The sequence below is a fragment of the Antedon mediterranea genome, chromosome 5 (assembly GCF_964355755.1).
Source record: "Antedon mediterranea chromosome 5, ecAntMedi1.1, whole genome shotgun sequence".
Lineage (NCBI taxonomy): Eukaryota > Metazoa > Echinodermata > Crinoidea > Comatulida > Antedonidae > Antedon > Antedon mediterranea.
In genome coordinates this window covers 5,245,632-5,266,146 of record NC_092674.1, presented here as the reverse complement: position 1 = coordinate 5,266,146, position 20,515 = coordinate 5,245,632, and the positions used below count along the sequence as shown (strand labels likewise).

Genomic DNA, 20,515 nt, shown 5'->3' with positions numbered 1-20,515 from the left:
CAGGATGGTAACCGATTATCCTGCCATGACATGTTATGACAGTCCTTCAGTCACCATATATCGAATGTTAATAAATGCTAGGAGACGTACACTCATATAAAGCAAACCAAATGCGACGTATTGCATTCTAAATTAAAGAGAATGAAACTGAGAAACTGATTGTAAAGAGCACGCAAAGTTGTATTGTGCAGTTAAACATCTTTCTCTATTACAAACATTACCTTTCATTTATAGATTCTTAGGATAACTGTCTCCTTCAATTCATAAATCTTGTATTTAAACCTTAAAGATCATTTCGTAAAACATTTGAAGTCTAAACAGTATCTGATAAATGTTGTTATTAATTTATCTCGATGTACAAAACAATGAAACGTGTTCGCTTGCTTTTAAGTTATTGAAGTCAAATTAGTTTTACTGAATTCATGTGTCGGTATTTGGTTTACTATATATAAATATACATAATCTATACATGTCTGTTTTTTTTTTTAGTCTCATTTGGATTTCAGAAAGATAATTTGAGATATTATATCAATTGTACATGAAACGCATAAAGAAATTAGTAGCCTTCAAAATATATACAGTATTTCTTAAATATTCCAAGGTAAAAAATATTAATGCAAGTATATTTTCATAAATGAAATGACAGGTGATGTATCAGTATTTTATTTTTTCTGATTTCCTACAATATCATTTTATCCTTGAATTTTATTATGCCACAACGTAACTTTTCTCAACATCAGCCATTAAGTACATAAATACAATTTAGATATGGTTTGATTTATTATCATTTCATTTAATTTCATTTATTTATTCGACCAATAAACAGATACAGAACAGAACAGAAACAAAGCACAATGGTCAGGGGCAAATAAAGCAAAACAATTACTATAACTCAAAGAGTCAGTTGCCCCTTAAAAAGTCAGTTGACCCTTCAATTAACATGTTTACAGTGTGTTGGCTGTGAGGGTGACATCAGTGAGACTATCTTTTTCCACGTTATTGTTGTTCAAATCTAGGTCGCTGTTTCTTATTGTTTTAATGTGCTTTTTTTAAACGCCTTCGTTTTGTTGACCTTCAAAGAAAGTGAAGTTAAGCACCTACTCAAACAAACATTAAACATTCGAAACGAAGATTAATGCACGTAAAGTAAATCATCGTATCGGTGGACGGACAAATGAACTTTATCAAGATTACCAGTGAAACCAGAAGAGGCATATACCATATTGTCAAAACACAATAGCGACTTTACGATTTGGCCTTTGACCTTTCCGCAGAACATTATTTTTCAGTATTTTTTCAACTTAACAAACTTGCCTTAATACATTTACCATTTGAACTGAAAATATAGGCCTACGGATTTCTGTTGAGTGGAAAACAACCTGTGTATTCATGTGAAGTGAACTTTTTTCAAGGATACCATCATATGCTTATTATTGATTATAAGGATCGGCAGATGTTTGTTACGCTCTGTTGCTTCGTAACTTTGGTAAACACATACACACTGAACAATTAAATGCATAGAAACAAGTTTTCCTCATCTAACAATTGTGAAATGAAAAAACTTGTCATCTATTTCTATCAAGTCCATAAATTGTTTCGAGACATATGTATAAATTTGTTTCATTTTGTCAACATTGCCCTAGAACAATAACACCATGCTACATCGGTATTATACAACTTAATAATTATTCCATAGAGATCAAAATTAAGACAACTAATAAAAACCCTTGCAGCTGATAAGTTAAAAGTCGCTTACATATTCGCATTGATTTGGAGTGATATATAGAGAAAAGGGTGTCCCACGATTACCATATAATATGTAAATGCCACAGACTGACATACAGAATGTACTTTATAAGCCTCACAGGCATCGTTTAAACTTTAATATATTCCATCTTAATAGGATCACGGATTAAAGCATTGACAATAATATGTCACTCACGTTACGTAAACTTCAGCGATGTGTTAAGAACGAAAGCATGTCGGCATTGGAATGCTAAGATATGAAAACTTACACTCGGTGACAATATAATTCTAAAATATGCAACTAAAGCACTGTCTACACTATCAAAAAAGTGTGATGTGCCTGAATATGGTATTGATATTCCCAAATATGGTAGTGATATGACATCATCATGTCCATATATGGGCAAACCTTTTTTTGTCAAATAAAGTTTGATAGTATAGACAGAGCTTAATGTACAGTTGCAAATTTAATAGTACCTGAGTGTATCCCTGCCATTTAATTGGTGGATTTGGTATCACGAATCGTTCAATATTAGTTCTTTTAAATGGAAAAGCGTTATATTTAATGGTCCTATTGCACGTTCAGCTATTGTGCTATGCATGTTCAATAGTAACATTCATTATCGCCATTAAATATCACTTTTCCATTCAGTATAATTATACTGAACGGCACATAATACATAATTAACCAATCAAATTGTAAGATTACACTCAGCTGTGTTGTAATACTGTAGTGTACGTCTTATCAATAACAAACGTTCTGATATTATAATACACTACAAATGAATTTCCATAGGCAAATATATTTTTCAATTTTGGTGCACTTGTGATATTTATGATTAAAGATAGAAAATATTTGGAATGTTGTAAAGTAATGTTTCTATGATTTATTGTACATAGATAATGTCATCACACTCAACTCACTGACACACATACAGTAACATTATTTTTTATTTTGCTTTCAAATCTACTATCTAAAAATGTTCTTTTTTAACATTACGGAATTTTATTTCATCGGAAGTAGACACATGGGGATGATTACAAAAATCGTGATTAGATATGCATGATTGCTTCTTGTCAAATCTGGAAAAAATACAACCAATCACAGCTTTTAATTATAGTCACGTGACTTAAAGCCCCATTCCCTACGTTTTTTAGATCTAATTTAAGATCACAAACTATATTTAATGTAAAAATAATACTATATGGTCCTATTGCGATAACTTTTTTCGTCTTTAAACGGTTAAAAATGTGAAAAATAAATCGATTTTAATAATTATAGCGGCCCGCTATAAATCCCAAAATGCATTGCGCGCGGATTGATATTGTTGTTTTTCACCTGTAATTCGCCCACTTTTCGATCGATCGTGAAGCCAAAACAAATGGAAGACTCCTAACTTTTCAGCGAAAATACTGGGTTTTCCCCAATTTGTATCAACGGAGTCTGGCAAAAATAGAAAGACAATTAATGCAGCAACTATACAACGTCAGACTAGGTATATAGCTAGCGTACGATGTTCGTACGTTACCGATGTTTACCAGCTAGGCCTACAAAACTAAGCCTAGCTAGGCTAGGCCTGAGACCGTCCACGAGAGGTCGATCGCCGCGAGCTACTTAGGTAGTGCATTGTTTCTCACTTTTTATCATAATTTACCATAAAACGTACATTTAAGACAAGGAATGACATGGTTTAATGTTTTTAAAGTGATATATATGTATTATTTTCCAAAAAACGTCAAAAATTGCAGGGAAGGGGTCTTTAACATCAGCATCATCTGATTAAGAAGAATTACATATGTAATTTGATATTTCAGACTTTACACCTTGGTTAAATAAAAAATAAAATGTTTAAAAGGTGATTTCTATCTGCAGGCTTATAAACAGCCTTTTAGAAATTGGAACATGGTTGATTTATCCACGTATAAAGCAACTAATCTTAAGCTCTGTCTACACTATCAAACTTTATGTGACAAAAAATGTGATGTGCCCAAATATGGTAGTGATATGACATCATCATGTCTGTATCTGGGCACATCAAATTTTGTTGTCACATAAAGTTTCATAGTGTAGATATTGCTTTAAACTAGATTTATTAAATGAAATTCTGCATCCATAGAAAGGAGAAGCCTGAATTTATCAAATCAAATATTATGTTGGTTGCTGATGGCTGTTAAGTACTGAGATCAAGTCTGTCAGGAGAAGATAAAGAAAACCACATTCCTCCCAAAAGAGTTTTTAAGTTAATGTTTACACAAAATCAAATCCAGTTTCATTTCATCTTACAATGGAAGTCAATCTTAACAACTAAACTACTGGGTTATAGTACGAGGATTTTTTTCATTAAGAAACATGCATTTAATCCTCAAGCGTGGTTCCAACAAGAACAGATATTAATAAAACAAAAACAATTTGACCAATGAGAAGCGATGATTCAATTGAAACATTCATCGTCATTGGTCAAATTATTGTTATATGTTCATGCATTGGTATAAGTGGGAACCAAACTAAAGGATTTTTATCGAATATTGTATTGTATGTGAATTTGAATAATAATAATGAATTTTCAATATTGCACAACAACAAAGCACACGCATTTATGCTACATTACCACGTTACATCTCAAATATCATTATTATGAATAATTAAAAGCGTCAGTTGACATTTGCTATGTTGCGTTTACGAGTAAACGCAACATAAAGAACGCAGTTAATTTGCATAACATCATGTATTAACTACTTTCACGGGATGAATTGACCTACTTAGATAAAGCACCCTGTGGGCATATTTGTCTAGATATTATATGCATTCATATTTACAGTGCGAATAAAACAGAAATTAGAATGTTTTGCGGCTGAAATTTAAGCACCTAAACTTTGAAGAACATTACTGGTACCTAAAGCTTGGTTCCCACTAGGATGCAATGCAAGGATGTAAGCCGCAACGCAAGTAGAGTTGACCAATCACAAACGACAGTAAGAATAATCAATCGCTTTTGATTGGTCAATTCATTTGCAATGCGGCTTACATTCTTGCATGGCATCCTTGTGGAAAGCATAACAATTAGTGTAGTAGTGTATAATCTCAGTTCCCCAAGTCTTACTGTACTGTATGTATATTAAAATCACTGTTATGTCTAAAACCTAGATTAGTTTTAACATTATATAAAGAGTATGATAATATGAATACAATTTAAATAGTGGTGTATCCAAGATTTATAAAAAGGAGGGTACTTTCTAATCCGAATATAATATTTTTCCTAAAAAACTTGGCCACTTAAATCAACTAATCTACTTAATAATTTGTAATTACCACAAAAATATATAAAAAAGAAATAATTTAATGGTTCACAGATGAAAGATGTTTAAATTCTACAAAAATACTTGGAATAATAAAATACAGAATTTATTTCTACAAAAAAACATATGAATATAAAACGATTAAACTATATCATAAAATTATATTATAAATATTCATAGCCCACCTGAAAAAATAATTTAACAGTTGCATGTAAAAATATTTCACCTCACTTGAAGTAATAAAATACTGAATTATGTAAAACAGATCTTGGCATTGCTTGAAAAGTACAGTCAGCATTAATCAAGGGTTTTCAGATGCATAAGAAATGATATTACCATATTTATATTTGCATTACATTGAGCTGTCTAACCTTAAGTCATTTATATGACAAAAGGCCTTGAGCAATGTTTTCAGATGTCGTTATTATGTTAATTGCTATAATACCTTTTCGATCTTGAGTGTACCGTACCAGTTCAGGCATGATTTTTGATGGAGGAAGGAGGTGGGGGAGTTTCTGATGGAGGAATTTATGAGGGAGGAACGAGGTGGAGGGAATTTCTAAGAGAGGAAGAGGTGGGAGAATTTCTGTAGGGAACAAAGAGGTTGGGATATTTCTGAGGCAAGAACGAGGTGGGAGAATTTCTGAGGGAGGAAGAAAAAGGTGGGGACATTTCTGAGGGAGCAAAGAGTTGGTAGGATTTCTGAGGGAGGAAAGAGAATTTCTGAAAGAGGAAGGAGGTGGGAAGATTCCAGATGGATCCAAATATTGCATGGCATGGGATACATACTAAACACCCAATCAAATGACACAGATGCACTTAGGTGTGTTCCAGAACACAGGTGGCAAAAAATACAACCAATTTAAGGATATAATCATTCTGATAATGCATAGTAACTAGGGTTTATGCATCATAAACATTAGTATTATGTGTTAATTACTAGTGCTTTAGTGCTTTTCATAGGTAAGTGCTTTTAAATATTATAATGGCTGAAGGAGAAATCTATTACGGAAAAGAACATTGAAAGATATTCTGAAAACAGTATGTATGTTAATTGTTTATGTAGAGCTTTTTTAATGTTCATAAGTGTTTCTACATATAGTGATGTAATACTGTAGGGAAACCTATTAGAGAAAAGAACATCGAGAGAAATTAAACATTATCAAACTGATTGTACGGTGTATCCTAAAAATATACTACTATTATGAAATCTTATTTTGAGTGCTATTCATTGGGGTCTCAAAGGCGAATGTAAATTTATGTATTTTTATGAAAAGGGACAGGGGAAAGATCAAAGGAATAGAAAAAGATATAGTAGAAAGGAAGAAGATGGCATGAGAGAAAAGAGTATTGATGATAACGATGTTGATGTTTCTAAATAAAGTGATGTATTACTGTAGGCAAAGGGAAACCTATTAAAGGAAAGAACATCGAGAGAAATTAAACATTATCTGATTGAATGTGTGCATCCTAAAAATACACTACTATTATGAAATCTAATATTTTTAGTGCTATTCATTAGGGTCTTAAAGGTGAATGTAAAGAACAAACTCTGTTATCTCCTGACAGAGAGAAGATCAAATAAATAGATACAGTTAGAAAGGAAGAAGATGGCATGAAAAAAAAAATGTCATGATAACGATGTTGATAATGTAAATTATCTGCAAACAAATAAAAGATAATTGCAAGTGATGGTATATTATAAATGCAGGTGGTCTTACAAATACTGAATTTATTTTTATTGATTAATACTGGAAAGATTTTTTGAAAACAACATCATACATCATTCTGTATCTGTTTGTAATATTGAATGAAGAAGGTATTTATCATCTAATTTTGCATTTTTCCATTTGTTTAATAAAAAAGAAATTTCTATATTTATATCCTACTGTACATCGTCTGAATATATCAGTGATAAATCAACTAAAATGGTGACAACCACACGTATCACTTCCGGAACAGATTTAGCCGTTTCGACACTAATTAATTTTTCATTAACATAAATAGTGCAACAAAGTATGTATTATGTTAATTAAGCTGTATCTACTGAAGGGTACAGCTATTAACACATGGTTGTAATGCTGTAGAAATGCTCTGCATCAAAGCCCATTGGTTTTATTACACTGTGACTTTCACTTTGGTAATATACAATCTCGCAGGGACGTCACGGTACACTGATCATGATTAATTTTAGCACATTGATCATAACTATAGACTAATGATAGATGTTATGGTTAAGCCACTTCTGATTGATTTAAGAGAAAGGTATGTTAAGTAATTTGTGGAAAACAGATTGTACGAATTTTGAAAAAAAAACCTGTTTTCACTAAAGACATATATGTGTATGTATATAATTATATGTGTGTATATGTGTATGTATATTTTTCATAATTATTAGTAATTGGAAAAGAAGACTAGCATTTTATAGAAAATTGTGATCTGTAAGCCATTTTTTATACTTTCCGGTTTAGAAATGGTAAAGAGAGATGGTGATAAAAGATTCTGAAGGCAAGCTTATATAGATGGAAACACCATGACAATAGCACTTTAAAAGTCATGGGTTCGAATCCCACAAAAAAATTACTTGCAATTTCGTAAATTTCTAAATGTATTGAACATTCAGTTCAATTACATCCAAACTCTATGGACAAAAAATGTGATGTGCCCATATATGGACACGATGATGATGTCATATCATCATATTTGGATATATCACTACCATATTTGGGCACATCACACATTTTTTGTCAAACTAGTTTGATAGTGTAGACAGAGCAGTTTACTACATGTTTGATCTTGATTCAGTCAAGTACACTATAGATTGAAAATATTATATGGATTAGTAATCTAAAGAAAAAGAAGAAAAGATTACCACTTTAGAACTCCAGTCTTACGAATGTCATAATAGATTGAAAAATTTGACAAACAAACATTTTGATTCCAAATATGGAAGAAGTTAAAAATCCTTTCGATATTTGAAATTGATTAAATAGAAACAAATTAAATACTAAAGATTTGATCATAATAACCACAAAGAAGAAAATAAGCCAACTTAGAATTAATGCAGATAGAAAAATAAAATGAGGACGGTTATCAAACGTTAAATAGATCTAGAATGTAGAAAATTACTAGAGCTGCCGCTAAAAAAGTATTCCAGAGAGAAAGAAATGATTTAATAGAATCCTAGAACATGAAGATGTTGACAAGTTGTTTATGGTTTATATTTTACATAAGATGTTACAGTATGTCATGCCAGAAATTATTAATGGAAAAAATATGATGTGGCAAAACCAAAAAGGAAAAATATAAAAAAAAAAGATATATTGTCCCCCCAAATCATGAAAAACTAAATCAGATTTTAAATAGGCCATTTTGTAGTTTTAATAAAGTTAATCAATTCCGCAGAAAAAAATGGGAAAAAAAAGGTTTTAATTATAAAACAATCAAAACCCATTGGCTGGCAGCAAATTTGACTATTTTTTGCTTTAAATTACAGTTTTTCAGGTACGGTAAATAACTTTTTTTCCATCCAATTTATGGTCTAAGTGAATATTTTTAATGGAACATCAAAATGGCACATTCAACAAAAAAACTATTTTTTTCAGGACAATGTATCTTTAATAACAATATTTTAAAGTACCATATTTATTAGAAAAATTAGGCTTTTATAAGTGAAATATTTAGTTTTATAGTTTTGTTTTGAAAGTGTGGATTAAATTCTTAAAATTTGAAAATGGGCTACAATAAATATTTTACAGAGATATAATATTTTTTAAACCTCCTTGCACTACTCAAAGCTTTTAGGAATATTTTATAAATCAAAAGAATTTTTAAATTAGCACTATAAGACAGAATTTAGAAGGAGATTATGAACTGTCAAAATATGATTTAGAAAATTAGTCAGGAATAACGAGTTTGAAGTAGCTTAATGCATAGGATATGAAGAGATTTCAAACCTCAAGAATAAAAAAAACAACCTCAATACAACTTCCGAAGCTATACCACAAGTTAATGTATAGCACATAGTACGCTAATTATTAGCAGGACTTCAACATATATTAATAATATTAAGCATACATGTAATATAAAATCATTGATCATCCACACAAGCAAAAAGACATACTTTTTAAGAAAATATGTAGATATGGGAATATTTTCATGTAATCAAGCACAGTATAAATTATAATGTAAAGCAAATTTCTAATAGTATAAATACGTATGTATGAAAAGAAATAGATTATATAAGGTTGGTTGTACCTTTTTCTTCTACCATTTCATTATATATAAATGGTAAAATAAATTATACACATCAATAAAATGTATAATAAAAAGGTCACAGAATGAAATTAGTTTTTTACGTGCAGTTATTTTAGTAGCAATTCCAAATACAAAACTTTGCTTTATTCATCAACAAATACATGTTTTTTTAACCTTACTAATAATAGCCACTATTACTTAATAATTATTGTAATTACATATAAGTATAATATTAATTTTTAAATGCGTAATTCAAAGGAATACTATTCATTCCATGTGTTGGTCAGTGTAATTATACAATGATGAATGATTATGAGTTAGAATATTTTATTGACTACTCCAATTTTAGCCGTGCAATAGCACTTGAATAGCCAGCAGCCTCATGTTGAACAAAATTCTAAAAATGTTTACAAAAACCTTATATGTAATAGAATAATTAAATAGAACCATTATAGAACCATTAAATAGAACCATTAAATAGAACCATTAAATAGAACCATTAAAAAAACTATAAAATAGAACTTTGAAAGTGAAATAGAACTATTGCAAGGATACATATTATTATAGTAGTGAAATAAAATTACATTTTTTAAATGCAATCTGGTTAAAAATTTAATCTCACAACTGAACAACAAGAATTCAAATCTATACTGAAGTTTCTGATATTTTATCGTGATCTTTTGAGCACGTTACTACGGATTAGCATTTATACCGTAAAAGACGATAATCCTTAGGTCTCTTGCTCTGACCAAAACGATAAACAAGATCGCCTTTGACATTTACAATGCTATCTTGTCAACATCTCTCGTCTTTGTACGTTTTACTGAAAGAATAACTCTCAAGCTTTCAACTTTAAATAAATTCATTTCTCAAAATGAACACAAAATGTAATCAAACATGGAATAATACTTTGCGCTTTACTAAAAAATAGGTGGAAAATTATATATAGACGACGAAACAGTATAATAAATACAGCTTGTTGAAAGTCACAATTAGCTTTCATTATCAATAAAATATAAAGAGGTTAACCTAAAAAGGTATAAATTTTTCATTAAAATCATGGACAGTTCCATTATCCAATAGGAGTGTTGAACTAAATTTCTTCTTTTCATAAACATATCCTCTCCTCATAGAGAGAGGCTATTGTCAATTTATCCTGGTAAGGTAGGCACAAAATATTGATATACTGTTATCTAACTAAATCAAAAAAAACTCGTCACCAGGACGAGTTAGCTGAATATACTGTATAAAGACTTTAGGAATAATTTATTCATTTTTTTTATTAGTTCATCTGGTAAATATAATTTCACATTTGGTTCTTGGAAAGTCACATAATACCAGATATTACTTCTGTACTCACTATCAATTACTTTAGTTTACTCATTAAAATGGAAATATGAATATATACTATAGTGTATTAGCTTAAACGATTATAAATTCAATTAACAATAGACAAATTAGATACAAAAATAACATTACGGATGTTCTCTCTTAAATTGGCTGGCAGTGCTGCCGCCAGCAAATTGAAGCATTTCATATCAAAATGCCAGTATATCAATCAAACTTGTTTTCATTGAAAGTTTATTTAAACTTTATGAATGCTGCCCTTTGATTAAAGTACAGTAAATATGTTTTGAAAGTTATAGTATTCTTTATCTATCTTTCTATATGAGTATAAATAGACGCACATGGTTTGGTCATATTTCTTTCATTTCCACATGTTTATTAATATATTTTTTTTAAATGTTTTAAACATTTTTCTCTTTAAAAAAAATTTTTTTTTATCAGATTTCTAATTTGTGTCAACATCAGAGATGTCTGGATTCTTTAATGATTATATGAAATACATATTCAGAAATGAATTGGGCAAATATGATATCACTAGACAGAGAGACTGGGTATATATAATTAATAATGCTCGTATTTACTTTTCAAATTCAAAACAGCTGGTTTGTATTCGGCAAAACCCACTCTACAAATCAAAATCAATATTTATAATCTAACTAGAGACAAAATAGCTACCGGCGAGTAGTGTTAATAATCAACGAAATAACATGACAATCCAAACACTCGTAATCATTCAGTTTTATTGAATATACTTCAAATCTGTCCATACATCTTAAACTTGTTTACACAGTTAAAAGGTTCAAAGAAAATTATCATGTCATATTCAGACAAACAGCTTTCCGAAAAGGTTTCCTCTGAAATAATTAATTATACATAAGTGCTTTTGATTTCGACACATTAAGGAAATATCTACGGAAAGAAAACACAATAAAAGACTCTCATGAGAAATACAATTTCTTTGTGGACAGCCACCTGCATCGAGTTAGAGCACTGTTGGTACGAGTTCCGCTCGTTTTTATCAGTGACTCTTTCAACTCGTAAGAATCAATGTTCCGTGTTGCCTGGATACATCTCCGACAATTTTGGTTTTGATTCAACGGCTTACAGCTTAGCAAATCTCTATCGCGAATAATTAGTAATGATAATCCAAATGAAATACCGAAGAATTTTCAATCATCATATTTCTTTCATCATATTTATTGTAGAACATTCATAGGCCTATGTAGATGTTCTGGTATTATCACCTAAATAGATTTCTTTCTGTAATTTTATTGGATGATTGTGGGTCACATGGTGTGCAATAGTATTACTGATGCACTTATTTACAGTTAAAAAAAAACTTTCTGGGAGATAGTTAAATTTTGTAAAGAAGAAGAAAGAAGAAATACTTCCATTTTGATATTGTATCGTTTAATAAGAAAATAATTATAATCTATATTATCAGTGATGTTTTTTTAAATATGCAAATGACAGCGTTTTGTTTAATGCTTTTGTCTTTCCTCGGCCTCGTGTCTTGTATTTCATATATATATTTCTATGTTTTTTTTGTAATAATTATTTTATGTTTATTGCCGAAATGAATAAAATAAAAATAAAATAAATAAATAAATCAGTATACACTCAATATTAATGACTATGACATCTATTCGATATCCATGAGAGGATCGTTATAATTTCTATAAAAGAAGCAGCCATGCATTATAGAAATAATTATCTAGACTTTTGACCTGTTTAACTAAATAAAATCAAAATTTGCATTCTTCATATAAGATAGCACAATTTCTATTGTTAATTATTATTTAATTAATTGTAACAAAAGCCACTACCCTGAGAGAGTGATGAAGCATTGGCGTTGTAGTTAATAAACTTTACAGAAATCAATATCAATTTCTTCAATAGCCTTTGACTCTCCATACAAGATACAAGATAACTATATTGTCAAATAGTTCATTAACGAAAGATTTGAAATTGGTTCTTCTCATGGCAACTTAATTTAAAAATAGAATACAATCAGTAAAATGTTAAAACACAAATTAAAATATACAGTACTGTAAAATATGTACAGATAAGGATAAATGCTATCAGGTGTCCCAGGTGTTCGAAAATACAATTATTTGTGTTTGTCGTCTTATATATTTAAATATGCATTGTGGGACAAATGACAGTCGGTACCGTGCTGTCCGTAACCTTGATGGTACTCTTAGTCTACACCCAGTACGACTAAACACGAAGGATGTACGGAGTGGATGAGTATTATCGTTCATAATTGCAATTCTTTTCTGTTACATTCGATTAACATACATTTCCATAACACTAGGCAGATTATTATCTCCATAGAACCTTCCACAATGGTAAAATATGGACAGAGTATACCAGCTATAAACTTGAAATATATTCATGTTAAGCTCTGTCTACACTATCAAATTGATGTGAAAAAAATTGATGTTTTTTTAAATATGCAAATTAGACCACAAATTCAACTTTCAATACCAGGCGATTTTGTAGTTTTAATTTGTTTAAACTGAATGAAATGTTTTTGCTTATAAAGAAAAAAACAAACTTCTAGACAAGTATTCACCACTCACACACTTAGGTGAGATATTTCCCTTAAATATTAAGTATTTCACTTAACTCAATAAATATTTAAGTATTTCCCTTAAATTGTATTCACTTAGATAGGAATGTGTTTCCCTTACCCTAAGTGTGAATGGTGAATACGGCCACAGTTTGTTTATATTATTATGGTTTATTGAGTAAAGTTTTTTTTCAATCCAATTTTTTTGGTCAAGGGAACAAAAAGGACAATATATGAATACTAGTAAAAAATAAACAGTTCATTTGTTGAATATTCTATAAACTAAAGTTTGTATCAAAAGATTTATGTACGAACAGAGTAAAACGGCTTTAAGTCTATTCACAAAATATTTAAATACATTTAATACAGAGTATTGAATTTATGTTTGATATATTGTATAAACTAAAGATTTTGATTCAGCCTCTATTTTTGTGATTTAAAAAACAGTCTATTAAATTTTGCTTCATACTACTAAAGCTGAATCTGGTGAAATTTATATACTGTATATCTATTAAGTAAAAACAGTGTTTTCAGCATTACCTTAAAGTGTGTTCACATTAATACTGTAGATAAGATTCGACAGTTTGATGTGTCCACAAAATCGAAATTAATCGGTTCAATTATGTATTTTAATTTAAATGAATAGGCTTTTATCGCAACCTAGTTTGGTGCTTCAGAAATTTAACAGCCATTACTGTGCGAATGGTCAAATCGATAGATTTATTAACTAAGGACAAACTGGTGATAGCTATAAGTGTGTTCACATTATAGTTAAGTGTTGACAGTTCGATAATATGTGTTCACACAATTGAAATGAATAGGTTTATTACAGTACACAGCAAAGGTATATTGATTTACTGAGTGAGTTAACTTGGGTCAAATCAAAAGATTTATCAAGTATGGATAGATTTAGTGACTAGACCTTTCAAGTTGTGTTCACATTAAAGTCAACATTCACACAATGAAAATAATATTAATACTTATCCTTTGCTATCCAATCAAATTTGAACAATATCATGAAAGCCCCAGTGGTCTAATGGTTTAGACATCTGCATATTGAGCAGTAGGTTCTGAGTTTGAATCTTGGTTGGGACGACTTTTTCTATTCTCACAGATTTCTTCATCTTTTCTAAATTGATTAATTTTCAGCATATCACCAGGTGGTTTAGAATTTGTTCTGTGCCACCTGTTGATTTATTTACATCTGCCAGTAGTCGATCATGTGTGTTTGTTTGTCTGTTTGTTTGTAGGATTACTCAAAAAGTAATTACAAGATCTTTACCAAAATGAAAATACAGATAGATGTGGTCAAGGACCACTCCGTTAAATTTTGGAGGCAATCTGGACCACGGTCCCAATTCTGCACCAATTTTTAGTATAATTTTCTTGGCTTTTTAGATGTATAATCAATGCATTCTATGCTCAATTATTTTGCAAATTGTGCTCAAACAATCAAAATACAGCATGCGTCCGTAACATCAATAATTTCTGACCATTAACAACATTAAACTACAGTAAGTAGACGTATGTTCACATGGTCAAGATTACCATATGTTCACAACAGTAACTGAACCTAATGTAAACAGTGGTGAATAAACATACTTATTTGCCAAATTGCCTTCAATAACATGTTTTCACACGGAGTACATAAAAAGGAGCATTGTCATTCAACGAGCCATAAAGGTCAAAACATTTAATTAACATCAACCATAATACTAGTAATACTATTATTGATGTATAATTGCATTCACATAAAGGACAAATCTTAAAATGGAAAATCATATTTATCAATATGATGTGTGTTTACACAGGCCAAGTAATTGTAATAATTTATTCAGTTCAGGTCTATAGTAATTATCAATAATATAACAATAGAAAATTATTAAATTTACTGTCCAGCATAGTGTCCACAAAGGTCAAATGGACTGATCTATAGGTCAAAATTATAATGTGTATTCACACAAGCGAAATAGAATTTTTAGATCTGTAATTAATCATCATATTATGATGTGTTTACACTAGATAAATTGAAATAATTTACAACCAACGTTATGAGTATGGTTTTTAAAGTGCACAAGTGCATGTCTCAAGATTTAATTTGTCACTGACCTTAAACTAACAATCACAATAATTAGTGTTTTCACACAGTAAAATGTATATCAATTCTCTATCCATAGTTCATAGTTCATTTTATTTGTCCATACGGAAATTCATGTGACATACAATTGCTCAAAGCTAAAAGGTTAATACAATAAAATTACATAGCAACAAAATTCAACGACTTAACAACGATTATTAAAATGTCTAATTGAGTACGGAACAAAAGAATTAAGGAAGCGTTTTGTTCTACAACGTGTAGCCCTCAAACGCCTTCCAGATCTCAACCATTGAAAATCACTATAGAGTGGATGACTCTCATCTTTCATTATGGCAATGACCTTATCATAAATTTTGACGTTACAAACTAATGATCTGTTCAGTTATTCTGCACGCCTTATTTACTAAACATTGAACATTTTTTAGGTCTGATTTTCTAAAACTACTGAACCAAATTTTTAGGATGTGTGTTCACATGTAAATAGTATCCAATTGAGAAGTGTTTTCACACAGATAAAATGTACATTCATGTTCTATTTAAATTGTAAGATGTGTGTTCACACAGGTAAAATGTACATTAATTCTCTATAAAATTTGTAGGATGTGTGTTCACACAGGTAAAATGTACATTAATTCTCTATCAAAATTGTAAGATGTGTGTTCACACAGATAAAATGTACATTCATTTTCTATCCAAATTGTAAAATGTGTGTTCACACAGATAAAATGTACATTAATTCTCTATCCAAATTGTAAGATGTGTGATCACACAGGTATCACACAGGTAAAATGTATCTCTATCTAAGTCTTAAAGATGTGTGTTCACACATGTAAAATATACATCATTAATTCTCTATCCAAATTGTTAAGATGTGTGTTTACACAGGTAAAATATACATTAATTCTCTATCTAAATTTTTAGGATGTGTGTTTACATAGGTAAATGTAAATAATCTTTATTTTTAAGATGTATTTACACAGGTAAGTATACATTAATTCTCTATCCAAATTGTTAGGATGTGTGTTTACACAGGTAAATAATGTACATTCATATTATATCTAAATTGTCCAATTTGTAAGAGGTAAAATAAACATTATTTCTCTACCAAAATTGTCTTTTTACTGAATTTTATCTTTGACATATTCGATATTAAAGTCATTTTTTCTGGGGTTATCATCCTACAAATCCTCCCACTGCTAAGCTAGTCTTGGGCCTGGGGTAAATCGGTCGCAAAGGCAAACAAGCTAACTATTCATCATTTCACGAGTCAATGTTGACACTGACAGTTCACAGACTTTATACTCGCACACCTACACATTATTTTGACATTTTAATTATTATCTCTTTTTTAATATTTCTCTATAAAAATTAGAAATAAAAAAAACGTTTAAGGAAATACATCAATCATTTTTGACTTAAGTATATATTGTATCAAGTATTGTTGAAGAATAATTTGATGCTAGCTGAATATATGAAATAATCCCATGGCTTCTTTAACATACTGATAACCATACAGTATTAGTAGTACCACAAAAAGAAAACAATACTGTATTATAACTTATAACTATGTAAATAAAAGGTATTCATTGCACTGTATGATATGTGTGTGTCAGAACAAATGATCCAGTTACATCATAGTGAATGACATAGCAGTGATGTAAGCCACAGTTTATGCTCTGGGGCCTAGGTTTAAGCTAGTGAGCACACATAGAGGTGGAGACATGACATCAAGAAATATATGAGAACTTGAGGAAGGTTAGATTTAGCAGAGGCTATAACCTGAAATGATGGCGATGATACAAATTTAATTTAATATATTAAAATGAAATACTGGATAACAATATTTCCATACAGTCTAGCTGCAGACAGCAGCCATACCATATGGAGTATATTCCATAATAACACTTCATATTCAAATATCTAGTTTGTTTTTTATTCTAACAGTGATTGTAATTTCCATTCGATAGAAATAATAATCAATTTTAAATATACCGTATGGTAACCATCATTGTTCACCAGATGGTGATAAATCTGTAAATGAAATAGTGTACGGTAAAAGAAAATAGTGATAATGACATTGAAATGATGATAGTTTTGGTTTTGGTTAGATACAAATAATGAATGTTTATGAGTTGGATAGTGAGAATATTTCATGAGTTGAAAAACAGAGCAGTAAATTTTTCAACTCATGAAATATTCTCTCCATTCAACCAATAAAAAACTATTTACACTTACTTTATTCAGTTTCTCCATGGTAAATCATTGATGAATGCTAGCTGGGAAGTTAAGCCAGTAAAATAGGCATTTCACAAGCTTTATACGCGGAGAGTAGAACAGTACTTTTAGGTGACGCGGACAACAAATTTTATTTCCGAATGCGATCAGTCAACAACGTCAAAAAATCTCAAAATGTTTACAGAAAGCTAAACGTGCATTATACCATTCATTATCACCATCAGATATCAATTTTATATTAATTCCAAATGACACATGATGTGTAATTAACCAATAAAATTGCAAGAATACAATCCGGTGTGCTATAAAAATACTAATATTAAACACTGTATGTTTATGAAGGTATACAAACACTAACAATATAGGAGTCTTGTTAAAAGTATATATCTCATGTTTTATCTAAATTTTCAACTTGAATGAAATCAATTCCAAGCTTTATAATGGACAATAAAGTAAGGCCTTTAAAATACTAGATCTCTGGAAAAGATTATAAACAAGATATGAGTTTATAAATCTAATTAAACATTGATAGCGAAGATATTCTGAGCATGCAAACACAGTGTGCTGTACATTATAAGTTTCATTTCGAAGATTGGAAATTCTCTATAGACTTTGTTTATAGCCGTTTTCGTTATTTCCGTTTTCTTTTATTGCCGTTGTATAATGTTAAATACACGTGTTAGAATTATGAATATACGCTTTATGGTGCGTGACTCGGCAGACGTTGCCTTTTCTGAATTGTATAACTCCGGTTGGATAAGTATTTCTTGAGGATTTATTCCAGTTCTATGTGCTGACTGCTGGTTCAATTTAGGGTAAATAACTTCTTGTTAGTTATTAATAAGCGTCATTAATAGTGATTTTTATGGGTTAAGTTGATATTCAAATATTATATACATCACGGAGACGTGAGATTCTGTGCTTTCAATTATATGTTAGTATTACTATTATTAAGCGATTCAGAAGAATCTGCAACCTTCTGTAAATTGTCATATTCATCACACATATATTGAATTGTTATTAGGCTACCTTAGATATAGCTTATCAATAAAAAAAAATATAGTGAATATTATCTAAGCATCCTAAAACAAGATAGCCTATTAGTAATTCATATACTCCTCTACTATCTATCTTCTACAGTACTAGAATACATGGCATGGCTTCATGGTAAAGCCTCCAGTCAAATTTTACTATAAACTAGTTAAGCTAGTTAGTGTGGTACAGGTAGTAGTTTTCTGGGCCTCTACAAAACAACACAAGGATAGACAATTACCATCTTTAAACTAGGCTTATAACTACTACTACTCTAGGCCTACCTACGCCTTACAGCGGTACCCCACACCTAGGCCATACATAGACTAGCCACCAAGCCCATGCCCAGTGAGATCCATCCATGCTGCCTATGTTTATGACTTTATCAAAGTAAATACTGAGTTTCTAAGGTCTAATAAGATACAAACTTTATTTAAAAAAACTACTTATCTATCTTATCTTACATTTTTAACTTTCTTCTTCGAAATTTCAGAGCCAGAGGAAAAAGAGAAAGAGAGATGGATTTGGATATTCGCACATCAAAAAAATTGATTACACTCTCCCAATATAATGAACTGACCCTCATGAATAATGTATCAGGTATAACGACTTAAGGCATTTGATTGGTTAAAAGTGCAAGGTGTACTGTGCTGATATTTTATGTAATATTTAGTTGTACAGACAATATTCTCATTTTATTTTATAAATTAAAACACTTTTTAGGCACAAAAAATAAAAATCAATCTCAACACTATAGAGATGATTATCGTTAAATCTTATTTTATAAGTACGATATGCCTCTGATTCAATAGATAATCAAGTGGATGGCAGTACAAGTACTCATGTAATAGACAAAGACAAATTCAGGACAAAGTGAAAATTTAATCTCATATAAACGATACATTGTGTCTACAGACATATTTTACCATTGTGATTTGCAATGTACTACCTGTGCGGCGGCCACGACGGAAACGGAACACCACACTTCACTTTACAACACACAATGAAAGAATAAAAATTAACATACCTATTGTTGTTACGACCGTTCCTACAAAATAAAATGATCCCGGAAAATCCCATCTTGGGCGTTTAGAATCAACAAGTCCTTTTTTACTAGCGTATTCGTTCTTCTGTAAGAGTCTTTCTAGTTCCGTTTCATTTACCAACCCCGTAGCAACGTACTTCTCCAAAAACCTATCAATAGTATCGGTATAGTTTAATCGCTCGTTTTTTTCACAATCGCTTTCTAAAATATGGAAGACAGTCGCTCCTAATAACCAGTAGCATAATATACAAAACGCTAATAGAACAAATCTAGCTGTGTCTTCAGACTGCTGACTGTGGCAGCCTATAAAAGGGGCGCGCCGATTTTCCGACATTGAGAGAGATAGAAGGATACACACGTAAGATGCGTGTATGAACGTCTATGGTCCCTCTCTTCCTGCAGAGTTTAAGGAAACAAAACAAAACCAGTGGCGACGACTCTTTTAAAAATTAAAAAAAAAATTTGTACAAGGTCACGCTAAATTATTCGATCAATAATAATATTCGAGTTCGTAAATATGAGCATCTTTCCTATATGGTTTCCTCATCACACAAAAAGGACATACAGCCGTACTTGGTTGGTGTGTAGTGTTGTCGCTAAGCTTTCACATCACGTGTGATAGACCCACTCCCATGCAGCGGCATGTTATAACAAAAAGAATCCTTGTAACCATCGCAGACGACCAGCTAATATTATTATCACAAAGTGTCATCACTACGTAGCTAATTTACTCATAGTATTTATGCGAAGTGATAACTCATCTGCTCCAATGGGTTATCCTTTTCCAAAAAGACGGTTAGTATTCATCAACGGCCGCCGTGCAGAATGAAATTCTGGTGCATAGTAGGCTGCAGTTGTTGACTACGCTTAGTACGAAGACGAA

At 30.7% G+C, this 20,515-nt stretch overlaps 1 protein-coding gene across 1 annotated transcript in view; it reads right to left on the bottom strand.

Moving 5' to 3' along the window:
* LOC140049044 (potassium channel subfamily K member 13-like) overlaps window positions 1-20,515 on the bottom strand; it is a 39,007-nt gene extending 18,492 nt beyond the window's left edge. The window contains exon 1 of the mRNA XM_072093855.1: window positions 19,615-20,515. Coding sequence (XP_071949956.1) covers window positions 19,615-19,966 — 352 coding nt within the window. The 5' untranslated portion in view covers window positions 19,967-20,515. The remainder of the gene's footprint in view (window positions 1-19,614) is intronic.